Source organism: Penicillium brevicompactum (assembly GCF_028827555.1).
Source record: "Penicillium brevicompactum strain IBT 35665 chromosome Unknown utg000002l_segment0_segment0, whole genome shotgun sequence".
NCBI lineage: Eukaryota > Fungi > Ascomycota > Eurotiomycetes > Eurotiales > Aspergillaceae > Penicillium > Penicillium brevicompactum.
Genome location: NW_026623205.1, coordinates 2,313,329 through 2,326,105, shown reverse-complemented (window position 1 = coordinate 2,326,105; position 12,777 = coordinate 2,313,329). Strand labels below are relative to the sequence as shown.

The window sequence follows — 12,777 nt, the reverse complement described above, 5'->3', positions numbered from 1 at the left end:
TAGAATCTCAATCATCCTGGGCCAAGTCAGCCATCGCTTCCAAGGTTTTCCGGCCCGCCTGATACCTGCTGGCATCAAAGCTGGAATCTAAGGGGTAGAGAATTGGCCATATTGTCTCCAGCTCTATATCAATATTCATCATTTAACCATATGTATTTTGCTCGTTTGTCTGGTTTACATATTTTCGGCCGACAAGGAAGGGGGCTATTTCTCTTCTGAGGTAGGACTGCTGTATGTCCCGATGCTGTGGGCATTTCAACTATACTTCACCTCACTCCAAGTTCCTTTGTTTTTTTGTCTCAATGTCTTTCTCCCTGCTTTGTTTCTCAGCATGCCTCCCAACTTCTTCATTTCACTACCCTCTGTTCCTCTCCCATCTACTCCGTTTTACCGGATCCAGGCTTCCTTGTCTAGATGCGACTTTGCTCAGACATCGCGATGTCCTCAAACCCATCTGATATCTCATTCAACGTTTACAAGGTCGAATATGTCGGTACACCGAACCACCAAGCCATCTACGTTGAAACCAATCCCACAGCGTCCCAGACTCGAGGAGGTAACCTCTATCACGTTTCTGGAAATCTCCTCCATGGCATGAAGTACGAGATCAAAACCTCATACAATCTGGAGTGCTCGAAAATTTACATACCCAGATTGACACGAAAGATCGGGATCATTGCCCAAGCAGACCTACCGAGATTTGTGGCAGAGTGTTGCGAAGAAGTGAGACCACCACCAGCTCAGCTTTCTCCCGATAAGAAGCGTCTTGGCTTAAATCACGCTTTCTATCGCTGTGGACAGTGGCTTGAAGATGTCGTTGACCTGGCATTTGCGAAAGGAATCTTCAAAAATCCCCAGACGGTACGCCGAAGAGCTCAGCGTGAGATGTGTTTGAAGCTCTAACGGTCACTTCAATTTGCAGGACCCTGAAGAATCCCCTACCGAGGAGACATCTTTAGCCGGAAATGTGCTGCTGGAGTCGCGAAACCGGTCCCATGTTCAGCTTCACAGAAGACGCCGTTCACATTCCCTTTGAGCTTACCAAAATCGAGTCAACGGCCCGCAGGACGAGGCTTTGATGTGAGTACGAAATGGACAAGACCGGAGGAAGACAGAACTCGGAAGGATCGCATTGGAGATTGGTCTCTGGTCAGAGTTGGCCTTGAGATAGTGGACATGTGTGTATCGCAGAGAATTAGCGGGAATCAACTGGGCGTTTCAAATGTTATATTGCTTAGTCCGTTATTCATGACAAGCCTCAATGCAGTCTTTTGAACTGTCTTTCTGGCTGTCCTTCCAAGGTTCCAACCAATTGTCGAGTCATCATGATTGGCGGAGAAGAGGAATCTTTGGCTAAGCCGTGAACAGAAAATTAGGGATTGGGGATAAACAGACCAGAGGGGACATTGGTTCTGCGAGAATGTGATCTTTCAATGTGCACTTAATCGGTTTCGCGTGCTGTTCACAACAGCAAAGTCTGCGGTAAGCCTGGTATGTAAACAAGATGTAATTATCATTAACAAACGCCATTATGTATAATATGCTGCGCTCAACATGGCATGTACTGAAAGGTGACCTCGGGATCGAATCAACGCATCACAGGAGGCCGTCCCTCTTTATTCCACTTTACACGACTTTGTACCCACTCCACCGCTGCCTGTACTCCAGATCCAAGAAGCGCACTGACCGGCAGCACACGACTGTCCCGAACGCCGCCGCCCGATTCTCCCTCGAACACCTTGCGGACAAGGCCCTCTTTGATTCGGACGACTTCCACGCAGTCCTCCCGGTCTTGTTTGTTGGCCAGCACGAGAATGGGAACTCCGGCCACGTCTGCGTTTTGTAACACGGACTCGAGAACCTGTCGGCACTCGTCTAACCGCCCAAACTCACTGCTGGCTGCGCCTATCCCGACGTTATCTTCTGTGAATGCTTCTGTGCTGGAGTTTCCGCGCGTGGTACGCGTTCCGGCCGCAGAGCTCCCGCGTCTTGATATGAGTCGGGCGATATCAGGGTCTTGTCCAACATCTGCGCTGTCAACCACGAAGATGATCGCGTGACAGCTAGTATAGTAGCTCTGCCAGAGGCCTCGCATAGAGATCTGACCCCCCACATCCCAGATCTTCAGGTTCATATCGTGCAAGGGTATCGTTGCGACATTTTGGCCGACGGTAGGGACGGTTTTTCCGGGATTGGGGGCGGGGGCGCCCTCCGGACGGGGCTGATAGAGCGCCTTGATCTGGGAGAGGAGAGTTGTTTTACCAGCATTGTCTAGCCCGAGTAGAATCACTGAGTATTCTGCGCGACAAGTCAGTACCGAGTAGAAGCAATGCGACCAAAGGTCGCGATCGGGAATGGGGTGTACCTTCTTTGCTCGTGGCGGCTAAGTACAGCGACTTGGCTAGGTGATACATGGCACCGGAGCTCAAGGCCACGCGCGATTCGGAATGAAGAGAGGAACGAGATTAGAAAAGGCAATCATGGCATTGCCGCTGCTCTGCTTGCGGAGTGAAGCTCAAGGCTGGCCCGCGCGGCCGCGGCCGTTCCAGCCGCATCCGCATTAGGAAATAGGGCTTGGCGCTCGGAGCCCTACTATTCCGATCTTAACTTTGCATTGCTTCTGTGCAATTGTTTCTCCCCCGACGAACCCTAAGTTTTGGTGGAACCAACAGCTCCTTTCATCTTACGGGGAAGCTGTGTCCCTGTGAATGGCCCAAGAAACCGGTTGTCGGAAAAAGTCGAGGGTCGCAAATGTCGTACCATTGCTGTCGGCGAATGAATGATGTGGAGATGTCTCCCCCACTTCCGGTTTGTCAGCTTGATTATTGATCGCTTTGGGGCGATACGAAGGCTTCCCCCGGTTCCCGGGGCTTCTCTCGTCTGAATATCAGACGCTCTATGGCAGACTCGCCTTTCAGTCCGTGAAAGAAGGCTCAGCTTCCATCGGAAAGCGTTTCCGCGGTCCGTTCACTCACCATCGCATGCCGCTCTCCTCGTCGCATGCCTCAACCAGTATGCTCCAAGCTGGAATACTACTTTGAGATATGCCGCCGTCAATGGAGATTGACACTGTCATCGTCGGTATGTGTGCTTCGACTTTGTCGTGGGCTCTCTTTTGCTGGGCCCCCGCATTGAACCCCGCCGTCTCCGCGTTATCTATGAAATTGCGCTAACCAGTTTATCACCAGGCAATGGGCCGTCGGCCATGATCCTTTCGTACATTCTCCACGGTCATATCCCTTATTACAAGTCCAATCCGCCACACCCTGATCATCTTTTGGACTCCAAGTTGAAGGATGCACCAGATCTTTTGAACGCAGACGTCGATGCTCTGACAGCTCACTTCGACGCTTCACGGTTGTCCTACTCAACGCAGGCCCTACCCGTCAACGTTTTACTGGATACACTTGTCCGACCAAGCGTAGATGTGGACGAGCCTGGCTGTATCTCAAATGTCGAGTGGCGCCATCAGCCCGAAAAGGCTGTATCACACATGGTTTTTGGGAAGTCCTTGAAGCCTGGAGGCCAATGGACAGAAGACCCTTTGGGCGCGAGTTGGGACATCCAAACTTTGAGCTATGCAGCGATGCTCTCCTTGCCCGGGTACTCCTTTGCCGACCACCACATGGCGACCACGGGTAAGGATTTACCATCATACACAAGACCCACGCGGCGCCAAATCGCGGACTACTTCGCTGCTTATCCGAGCGCTGCAGGTGTCGTCAACTCCTTCAAGTGTGGTGAGGAATTGAGCGGAATCTCACGAACCACGGGTGGGTTTTTCATACGTTCCCATGATATACATTGCAAGCGGCTCGTTTTGGCAAGTGGGATCTTCTCCGAAGTTCTTGCACCGGAGCCTTCGTTGCGCCCGCTTCTACAAATGAAGTGTGTACCCGAGATTCCCATCCTCGTTGTCGGTTCCGGCTTTTCCGCGGCCGATGCAATCATCTCCGCCTCCCCTGACCAAAAGATCTTACACTTATTCAAATGGTCTCCAAACGAAAGACCTTCTCCTCTCCGGGCTTGTCACCAACAGGCATACCCCGAGTATGCCGGTGTCTACCGATTCATGAAGCGCGCCGCACTCAGTGCCGAATCGAAGACGAAAGAGCGACCAAAGGCCCGTCGCGCCACTTCGACTCCATTCCTTGAAAGCAGGAATTGGGATGATATTTATCAAGGCCTGCCTAATGTTGAGATCATCTCCACAGAACTCGATGGCACCAATGCGACAGTGACTTTCCGCCGCCCGGATGGAACCACGTTCGCTCATACTGTGCGAGGCCTTGTCTATGCCGCTGGCCGGCGGGGCACACTAGATTACCTTGATCCTGAACTCAGCTGTGAAGTGCTGGGGCAACCAGATCAGGGAAACACCGTGGTTACCGGACAAAGTCTTCGCGCAAAGGCCGTTGAGAATCTCGAGATCGCCCCGGGTGTCTTTATCATCGGAAGTTTGACCGGAGACTCTCTGGTTCGTTTCTCTTATGGCGGATGCGTCGCTACAGCTGGCCATTTGATGGATAGCGAGCGCGACACCCGCAGCATGTGCAGTAGTCTTGTCTCGTCGGCTAAACTGCATGGGTCTTCGCTGTCCGTCATGAACGGAATGGACGGGCATCTGGTCTATCCGAGTGATACAGATCTCACCCGTGAAGACACCTTCAGCAAGATATCGACCGTCACAGATCAACCCATTGTGCGTGGCTGGTGGAAAACAATATCCCGCATGTGGAACGGCCTCACGCGATGATTTACACAACAATATTTTCTCTTGTACACATACAACCAAATACAACAAATAGATACACGCCAGTTTTGTTAGCACATATGGAAGATCTCCACAAGGACAGTGGAAAAGACAACGGGATTTATGTCTTTAACCTGGTTAACACTCGTCATGAAATGGCACACACCACATAAAAAGCGTAAGCCAGGGGTTGAGCACACAGACGCCACACATTCGTCATAAAAGGGAATTCCGGATCAACTGAGATGCTGAACGAGGCCAAAAAGAACATAGCCCAATTGATGCTCTGCAACACAACGCGACCAATTCGGAACCCCTTGGAGCCAAGACTCCCGATCATCAAGGAGAACAGAATCACTCCGTAAGTTCCGGTGAATGCCAGGATGAGATACATCCAAATGAATTGGAATTCGGCAATCACCGTGGATCTGTCCAGTTTGTTGAATGTGCCTTGACTTGCGACAACGATGACCAAAAGAGAGTACGCTGAGAAGATGGTGACGCAGTATATGGCGCGAAACCTTTCAGGATATTCGTACCAGTTACCCTCTGGGCTGTCCGGGTCATCAGTGCTATCAAGATCATCAAAGATTTGATCATTCGAAGCAATGACACAAGTCGAGGGCTTTGATTTGAGATTGGGCTCTTTGGGTCTGTTTGAGATGGTAAATCATTGTATGAGGCAGCTTTTCATTGGCAAATGGTCCGTTTTACCACTTACCATGGTCAAAATAGCCAATTATAGTTACTAGAGGCGCAGCTAGCAGCATGACAGATATTACTTGACCAAAAGTCCAGGCACTCCTTATTTCCCATCCTGACTGTTAAGTATGCATCCTGAGATACTGAGCAATATACATGTGTATACAGGCACTGCGGAGGCAAGAGATATAAGTACTACCTATATACAGGCTACTCGTTTAGCCCAGCGGAATATGGCACACACGGTGGCTGTATATCTTCTAGCACAACGCTTAAGACTTATAGAAATCTCACCAGCTTGGTGCGATCGAATATTCATTCCAGGCACCCCTATCCGCATCTCCGAATTTATCGATCCCTCCCTCCACCCCATCTTCACTCACTGTCCACACACCACTTTCAACCAGCACTATCCACCGTTCAAACAGTCTCTCCAATCTCTGTGATCGCCGTTCACCCCCAAATGGATGGAAGTAGCCATGTTGAAAGAGTTCCGTGAATGAGCCCGAGGGAACTGGTCTCCCGTCACTCATCCTAGCCCCGTCCTCATCTCGGAAGAAACCAGGTCGTAATGCAAATGGAAGCACGAGACGGAAACCTGCCTCCTCCATATCATAATCCCTTCGGCGTACAGGTTCACTGTAGAGTCCAGTGGGAACAGGATCGTTGTCGTTTATACTCACATTGTCATGTGCGGTGGAGAACAAGCGGCGAATCTCGAGGTTGAGATCCACTAACCGGTCTGGAGATGCGAATAGTAGGATCCCTGGGATGCTATCCTCTTCATGGGGTATATAGGTAAACCTCTGGCGCCTCGCAAACGCCTCCTTATCATGCGGGACCTCTAGCCCAGGTGCAATGAATTTGAAACGCGGAGTTTTAACTCGTGTTAAAAGCGACCGAATAAAGCAATCCTGCGGCACGGCTGCTGCGTCCAGTTCTGCACCGGTAAAAAGTGGTGCAGAGATAGGCAGAAGTGAGTCAGGAGGCATTCGAGATTCGACTACAGCCGAGTAGCGCTCTATCGCAGCTACAGTGCTGTCGATTTGGGAATCGCAGTAAGGGAGCCACGACCACAGATTAAATTGCGATCTATTCGTCGGGGGATCACCAGAAGGGAGTTCTTCAGGAAGCCCAGGAACAGCTTTACCAATCCGAGTCATATAGATCCACTGGGTGAGAATAGTCTCCAGCGAGAACCACATTTCCTCGTGCTCATCAATAGGCTCCACACTTTCCATATTGTCTGTAGTCATTGGGAACGAGGCCCGATTGAGCTGCTGGTCATAGACAACACCGAGGTTATGCCCACCCAGATCCGCAATAGTGCGATAAATTAAAACAAATCGCTCCTTGTTCTCCTCCATCTCATTATCATCGATAAAATACTCGTCGCTGAGCTCCATCACAAGTCCGTCAATCCAATAGAAGAAGGGCGGCCTAGGATCATAGATTAAATCCAGAAACTTGTTAAGCGGCGTATTAAGACGCTCCCGAATAGCTTCGACCTCCTGTTTGCTTCATGGAAAAACCACTTTTCGCTAGCTAGCACATCAAGGTCGGGCGTGTCTCTTCCGTTGCGGGCCATCCAGCCATATGCGACCAGGTAATTGTGTAGTCGGGCGCAGCGCTCATAGTCGAGAGTGCCGTCATCACGGGCCGGGTTGTCGTCGGACACTAGAGCGTCTTCGATATCTAGGATATATTGTGGGGTGGCGTTCATGGTCAAAGTGATAGCGAGTAATCGGTCTACGATAGAGCGTATGTGTAGCAGTAAATCGATTCTAGCTAGGCAAAAGAGGACGGGGAAAAGGAAGAAGAGAAGAGAGAGAGCGAGCTATCTATGCCCTGACAACCGGGTCACCTGACCACCCAACACAAAGTGATGTCGAAGGGCAGGTCTATCAGTAGAAGAAAGTATGAAACGTTGGAAGTCACTGGACGAGAAAGGTTGCCACGGCACTAGAGCAGCTAGAAGCAGCTAGACGAGTATTATTGGAGAATCTTGGAACGCACCAATCAAGATGGCGTGCGGCAGACCCTGGACTGGTTTCAGATCAGGGTGTATTTTACGAGCATAGTTCACGTTCGAAAGGGTTATGTCTCCGACTTATGGAACTGTACAGTGACATGATTTATTTGTCCGCCCTATGTGAGAGGGATAAATGCTGTCAAAGTTACAATAAAAGTGGTGAGGGGTATCGAGAGTATTGATTGTATGAGAATTTCAGGTAAATTACACATAAGCTTATCATGTGAATTTAATCACAATACATTTTGAGATAACTTATTGAATTACGCTAAGTCATACGAAGACTTAGCTAGGGTGTTTCAGGTTTGAGTTTGGGAAAGAATAAAAGAGAGTATACCAGGGAAACTGATTTCGAGGGGGTCTGTACCAATCGACTATGGAGGAGATAGAGCAGCAATCAGCGGCCAAGTCATGGAAGGCGCCCGGTAAAGACAGCCTACCGGCGATCGTATGGAAGATGACCTGGCCCACAGTCAAGCACAGGATCCTCGACATCTTTCAAGCCTCACTGCAAGAGGGCACACTGCCAAGACAGTGGAGACACGCGAAGATCATACCGCTCAAGAAGCCGATTAAAGGTGACTACACCATTGTAAAGGCATGGAGGCCCATCTCACTCCTTGCGACCTTACGACACTCGGAAAGGTACTGGAATCAGTGATTACAGAAAGGATCTCACACGCGGTAGAGACACATAGACTGCTCCCGACGAGCCATTTTAGGGCCCGGAAGCAGCGTTCCGCAGAGCAAGCCCTACTATTCCTGCAGAAACAAATCTATACGACATAACACAACCAGCAAATGCTAAACTTAATCAGCTTCGACATCAAAGAAGTTTATAATATAGTATATAAAGAACGAATGATCCAGAGGATAAAAGCCCAAGGCATACCAGAGGTATTACTTCGTTAGGTCGAAACCTTCTATTCAGAACGAACAGCAAATATACTGATCAACGGGCAGAATCGCCTCCAAGCTAGTCTACTAACCGCATTACTAACCCACGAGCATCCGCTGCGATACTGCATGCTAAGAATGACAAATACGCCAAGGTCTTGTGTATAAGCTCCAATGAGTCACATAATTGTATATACTATGACATGTGTAGTAGTTTAGCGACAGTTGCCCTTTCGGCTCAGCCGCCGGGCGTTAATGAATTTTGTGTGTGTGTGTGTGTGTGTGTGTGTAGCCCGTATATCGCTTTGCGAGTTGAATTCTAAACCACAACCTACTAGGCTGGGTACCCGAGACAAAAAGCCAAGGACAATCAGCAGTATAGAGAAAATCATAGATCCTAGAGCCAATTGCGTTCATGTCTGACGTACGGCAATGCAAAATCCAGTGGTGATCGTGTCATATAGCAGATGGCTGGATCACTCATCTGGGGCTTGTTTGTATAGCTGTTTGAGGCTTCATATCTCTCTTCCTGGTGCTGGTGCTTATATACAAAAGCCGTAGATGCCCACCTGTAATCGCTGGTAAATCGAGCCCCGTGGTTAGCATAATCACCAGGATTGCCATACCAGCTACTCTCCAAACGCGCTCCGTGGTATACCACCGGATGGGATAAGGACGAAGCATTGTCAGACAAGATAGATGTGTCAGGCTCGGGAACCAGGCTAGGGAGACAACTAGAAGTCAATCATAGGTCGATAAGCAGCTGTATGTATCCGCTGGAAAGAATTCCGATTCCGGTGATAATTTGAGATCGCTCATTGCAAGAATGCACTAGGGAGTGTGAGCGTCGGACTTTCGTCCCAGCTGCTTCACCACATACTTTGAGAAATGTGGTCTCGAATTGGGCGCTGAAGCGATCTCTCCGTGGTTTAATTCCAAAGAGAATCTTTGAAGTATGTCGTATCCATTGGAGCAGAATTTGATCTACTTGATTGGGCGTAAACCCCATGGATGGTTTGCCCGCCTTAGCGAACGGATCTCGCGTTGGATCAAAGGCTGTGATGTAGTAGATCACAATGGTCAGTACAGCAATGCCCACAGTCCCGAGAAAACAAAGTTTTCTACCTTAACCCAGGCTCTGTTATGTCGTTGTCCGGGTCTATATCCAGGTAGCTCTCAATGTTGTTGTTGTTAGAACAATCATAACTGCAGGACGAAGACATGATAGGCTGTGACTCGAAAAGGCTCAGTACCGGGGTTCATCAAGTTTTTTTTGACAATGCGATACCCCTTGGGGATGCTTAGGCCTGTTGCGCCCGGTCGCCTGCGCACTACATCACTCACCTGTAGGCATCTGGATGATCTATGCCTATCTAGGCTGAGGCTGAGGATCAGCACGCAAAAGTCCACTCCTAGCGAACTACGCGAACTACAATAAATTTGGAACAAATGAATGGAGGAGGAAAGGATTCTGTGTTATATGAAAACATACAAGTGGTTCCTCGACAATTGCTCAGGCTCTATGTTTCCAAGGGTTTAGGAGGCGAGACAGGCCGATGTACTTCACCCCGTTCGGTCGATCTCAGATACTGAGAGCTGGTGTGTATTTACTTGTACTGTAGTCTGATGAGCACATGCAACACCTGGGGCCGTTGATGGATGAGAAGACTCATCTACGTCACGTTTAAAGCTCAGTTGCAGCTAAGGAAAATGACGCCCGATCAATATCAACACGACCTACTGTGCTAAGCCTACTCGTGTGAATATTGTAGCTACACAAGCTCTATTTGGTTAGAAACTACTTTTGTAGCTGTAGGCGACTTTCAAGTTGCCTGAAAACGCCAAATGAATCGCCAAAATCAATGAATGACTACCTCAAACCATGAATGTAGAGAATTAACCTACACTGCATTTGCAATCCAAGCCTCTATCCACAAGTGTATGGATCATGCTCGTCGCTCCAAGCTTGCCGGTATCGCACATAGCAAGAAACAGTATAAATACCAATTCCACTCATTGGAATGAACCTGGGATAAAGAATACAAGTAAGCTTTCCCAGACTTCCGGTTCTAAGGAGACATTCTCTGACTTTAGTTCCGGCGAATTGAAACCCCTGACTGATTCGGAACTATGAAAGGCCAAGATCCGCTAAACAGACCCCTGTCAAGATTGAAAACTAGCTATTGAAAAGCGGGTCGACTCGGGGTTTGCTTTGTGAGGTCCCCCCACGTGTCACCCACGTGTAGGCCACGTGCAGCTCGCGTGGCTTTTACCACTAGTCGGCCTGGTGGGTTCATGCGGGCTTCTGGGGGATGAGCTAGGATAGTGTGAAGAATGGTGGGTTGGGTATTGGATTTCAGGTTGAGGGGGTGGGGGTGGTTATGGAGAAGGGGCACGCCGCACCCGCAGTTTGCGTTGTGCCGGTGTCTCTCACGGCAGAGAGGGGCGCCGAGAGGCCAAACAATCGTCTATGGATTTATGGGATTTGTAATCGAGTTACTCTTTGTTATTGCTTCATTCACTCTTGCATTGTTATATGTACTTAGCACAAGAATATCACAACCGCTACTTAAAAAAAGTGGTTAGGGCGAAGGCTCGATCTTGATCTTAGTCTGCCTCGCTCTCTCTTCCTCCAGGGTGGGCTTTCTAGCCCAAACGCGGTTCCTTGAAAATTGTCAGTATAAATCGCTCCAGCTAAATCATCCCAGGGTGAACTTACGCAGGCTCATAGGCGTGGATGTGCGGGTTCTTCAGCTCGGCGCGAACCTTGGCCAAGTAAACCTGGACCTCCTCCTTAGTCCAAGGCTCCGGCTCACCAAAGTGAGTCAAGAGCCACATAGCCCATCCCTCGAGAGCAGCATTCCAGTGAGCATACTGAAGGTGGCCTGCCTCCTTCAACAGCTTGTCCTTGGGCCAAGGTCCCATGGGGATCTTGTACTTTTCCTCGTGGACGTCCACGAAGCCTGCTTTCTCAATTGCGCTGCGCATCTTCTCGTGGGTTCGGAGGGAGCGTCCAGCTCGCTCGGAGCATGCGACGAAAATGTTACCCCATCCGTGTAACATGTGTTCGGGCTTCAGGGTACCGTCATCGCTGTAGACTCGCACGTCGAGTTCCATCTGCTCGATCCAACCACCGGGCTCCAGGGCGCTGTAATTGATGTCAGCAGCTGCCACCACTTGATAATACAGATTTAACAGTATGAAAACTCACTCATATGCCTGTTTGTAAACTTGGTCCCATCCCTCATCTGTGAATGCGCCGTACATCAGGCGCATGTGGATGAAGTCGAATGAGTCTTTCCATGTCCACTCGCGAAGAACATCGTCTACTTCGAAGACGCAGTTAGGAGGCATCCATAATGTTGGTGGAGGGAAGACATCCACGCCGTGGACGGTAGCTAGTCTTTGTCAGCCGAGAAATACGTCACTTCCGAATTGGGCGAAGACATACCCTCGGGATAGTAATCGGCAACATCACTAAAGAAAATGTTAGAAGTATTCGTGCCTGGAGTGATTTGTGAATTTACATTGCCCAACTACCTTGGCCGGTTCCAATGTCCAAGATTTTCTGTTGCTGTCAGCGGGACGCTCGGGCCAGACCAGCCTCGGTATGAGCTCACCTTAGGCGAGGGGCCAATAGGGGCTCGGAAAAGGGGATTCGGCTGATTGTGGTCTAGGACCAGGAAGACCATATGACTGCCTTGGTTAGCATCGTAGCCTTTCTCGCTCATTCCAGAGCTACTTGGGGACAAAAAATGCGCCTTACCCAATCTCAAATGCCTCGAATTGCTGCTCGTCGGAAGGGCCCCTGTGATTATTTAGTCTTAGCCCAAACAGGTTTGCGCGGCATGGACCGACCAGTAGTCATCTTCTTTAGTGGCCTGATATCTGCGGTTTGGGTCAGTGTCGGTGTCAGGGAAGCAAATGGGCACGGGGAGTTAACGCACCTTCGGCCATTCTCAAATCGTCCCCTTGCGATCGTTGATGCAAGAGAAGTGGTTTCCCTAGAAACAAGGTCAGAATGCGACCGCAACCATGGTCCGGAGTAACACTCACGAGTGAAAGTCCTGCGGTTCGGTCCCGTAGGACATAGTATAGAAATCGGGGTCCTACACGAGAGGTCAGAACAATCCTCCCTTGACAGGTCACAGCACGGAGTACCTACCACAGCGATTTGCTCCATGATTGCGATCTGTGTGAGTTGACAGAATGTTGCAAGATCCAAAATCGAGAAAATTAAGAAAGGGGGGAAATGAGTGGGGTGTTAGGTTGGGTACGGGACTCTCCGTGTATCCGCCAGGACCGTTGCCTTCATTTGAAGTCGGGATATGATGGAGCCCGGACAGGGTGGGGTACTTTGCAATATGCACAAAAAATCGAAAAAAGGAAAGGC

At 49.7% G+C, this 12,777-nt stretch overlaps 6 protein-coding genes across 6 annotated transcripts; 2 read left to right on the top strand and 4 right to left on the bottom strand.

The window, feature by feature from the left end:
* Window positions 1-438: 438 nt before the first annotated feature.
* On the top strand, window positions 439-903 carry N7506_003560 (uncharacterized protein; the record flags this gene model as incomplete). Its single annotated transcript, XM_056952855.1, has 1 exon — window positions 439-903. One exon carries the CDS (start codon window positions 439-441, stop codon window positions 901-903), a length of 465 nt encoding a protein of 154 aa, XP_056814547.1.
* Window positions 904-1,588: 685 nt separating this feature from the next.
* On the bottom strand, window positions 1,589-2,414 carry N7506_003559 (ADP-ribosylation factor family protein; the record flags this gene model as incomplete). Its single annotated transcript, XM_056952854.1, has 2 exons — window positions 1,589-2,298; window positions 2,366-2,414. The coding sequence occupies 2 exons, from the start codon at window positions 2,412-2,414 to the stop codon at window positions 1,589-1,591; spliced, it is 759 nt and encodes a 252-aa protein (XP_056814546.1).
* Window positions 2,415-3,056: 642 nt separating this feature from the next.
* N7506_003558 (uncharacterized protein) lies at window positions 3,057-4,756 on the top strand (the record flags this gene model as incomplete). The annotated part of the gene is made up of 2 exons (XM_056952853.1): window positions 3,057-3,081; window positions 3,189-4,756. 2 exons carry the CDS (start codon window positions 3,057-3,059, stop codon window positions 4,754-4,756), a joined length of 1,593 nt encoding a protein of 530 aa, XP_056814545.1.
* A 145-nt stretch (window positions 4,757-4,901) lies between these two features.
* On the bottom strand, window positions 4,902-5,523 carry N7506_003557 (uncharacterized protein; the record flags this gene model as incomplete). The annotated part of the gene is made up of 2 exons (XM_056952852.1): window positions 4,902-5,398; window positions 5,475-5,523. The coding sequence occupies 2 exons, from the start codon at window positions 5,521-5,523 to the stop codon at window positions 4,902-4,904; spliced, it is 546 nt and encodes a 181-aa protein (XP_056814544.1).
* Window positions 5,524-5,745: 222 nt separating this feature from the next.
* Window positions 5,746-6,861, bottom strand: N7506_003556 (uncharacterized protein; the record flags this gene model as incomplete). Its single annotated transcript, XM_056952851.1, has 1 exon — window positions 5,746-6,861. One exon carries the CDS (start codon window positions 6,859-6,861, stop codon window positions 5,746-5,748), a length of 1,116 nt encoding a protein of 371 aa, XP_056814543.1.
* Window positions 6,862-10,966: 4,105 nt separating this feature from the next.
* Window positions 10,967-12,567, bottom strand: N7506_003555 (class I SAM-dependent methyltransferase; the record flags this gene model as incomplete). Its single annotated transcript, XM_056952850.1, has 11 exons — window positions 10,967-11,048; window positions 11,104-11,532; window positions 11,596-11,782; window positions 11,836-11,861; window positions 11,912-11,952; window positions 12,005-12,080; window positions 12,151-12,192; window positions 12,243-12,272; window positions 12,332-12,388; window positions 12,441-12,493; window positions 12,550-12,567. The coding sequence occupies 11 exons, from the start codon at window positions 12,565-12,567 to the stop codon at window positions 10,967-10,969; spliced, it is 1,041 nt and encodes a 346-aa protein (XP_056814542.1).
* Window positions 12,568-12,777: the final 210 nt, after the last annotated feature.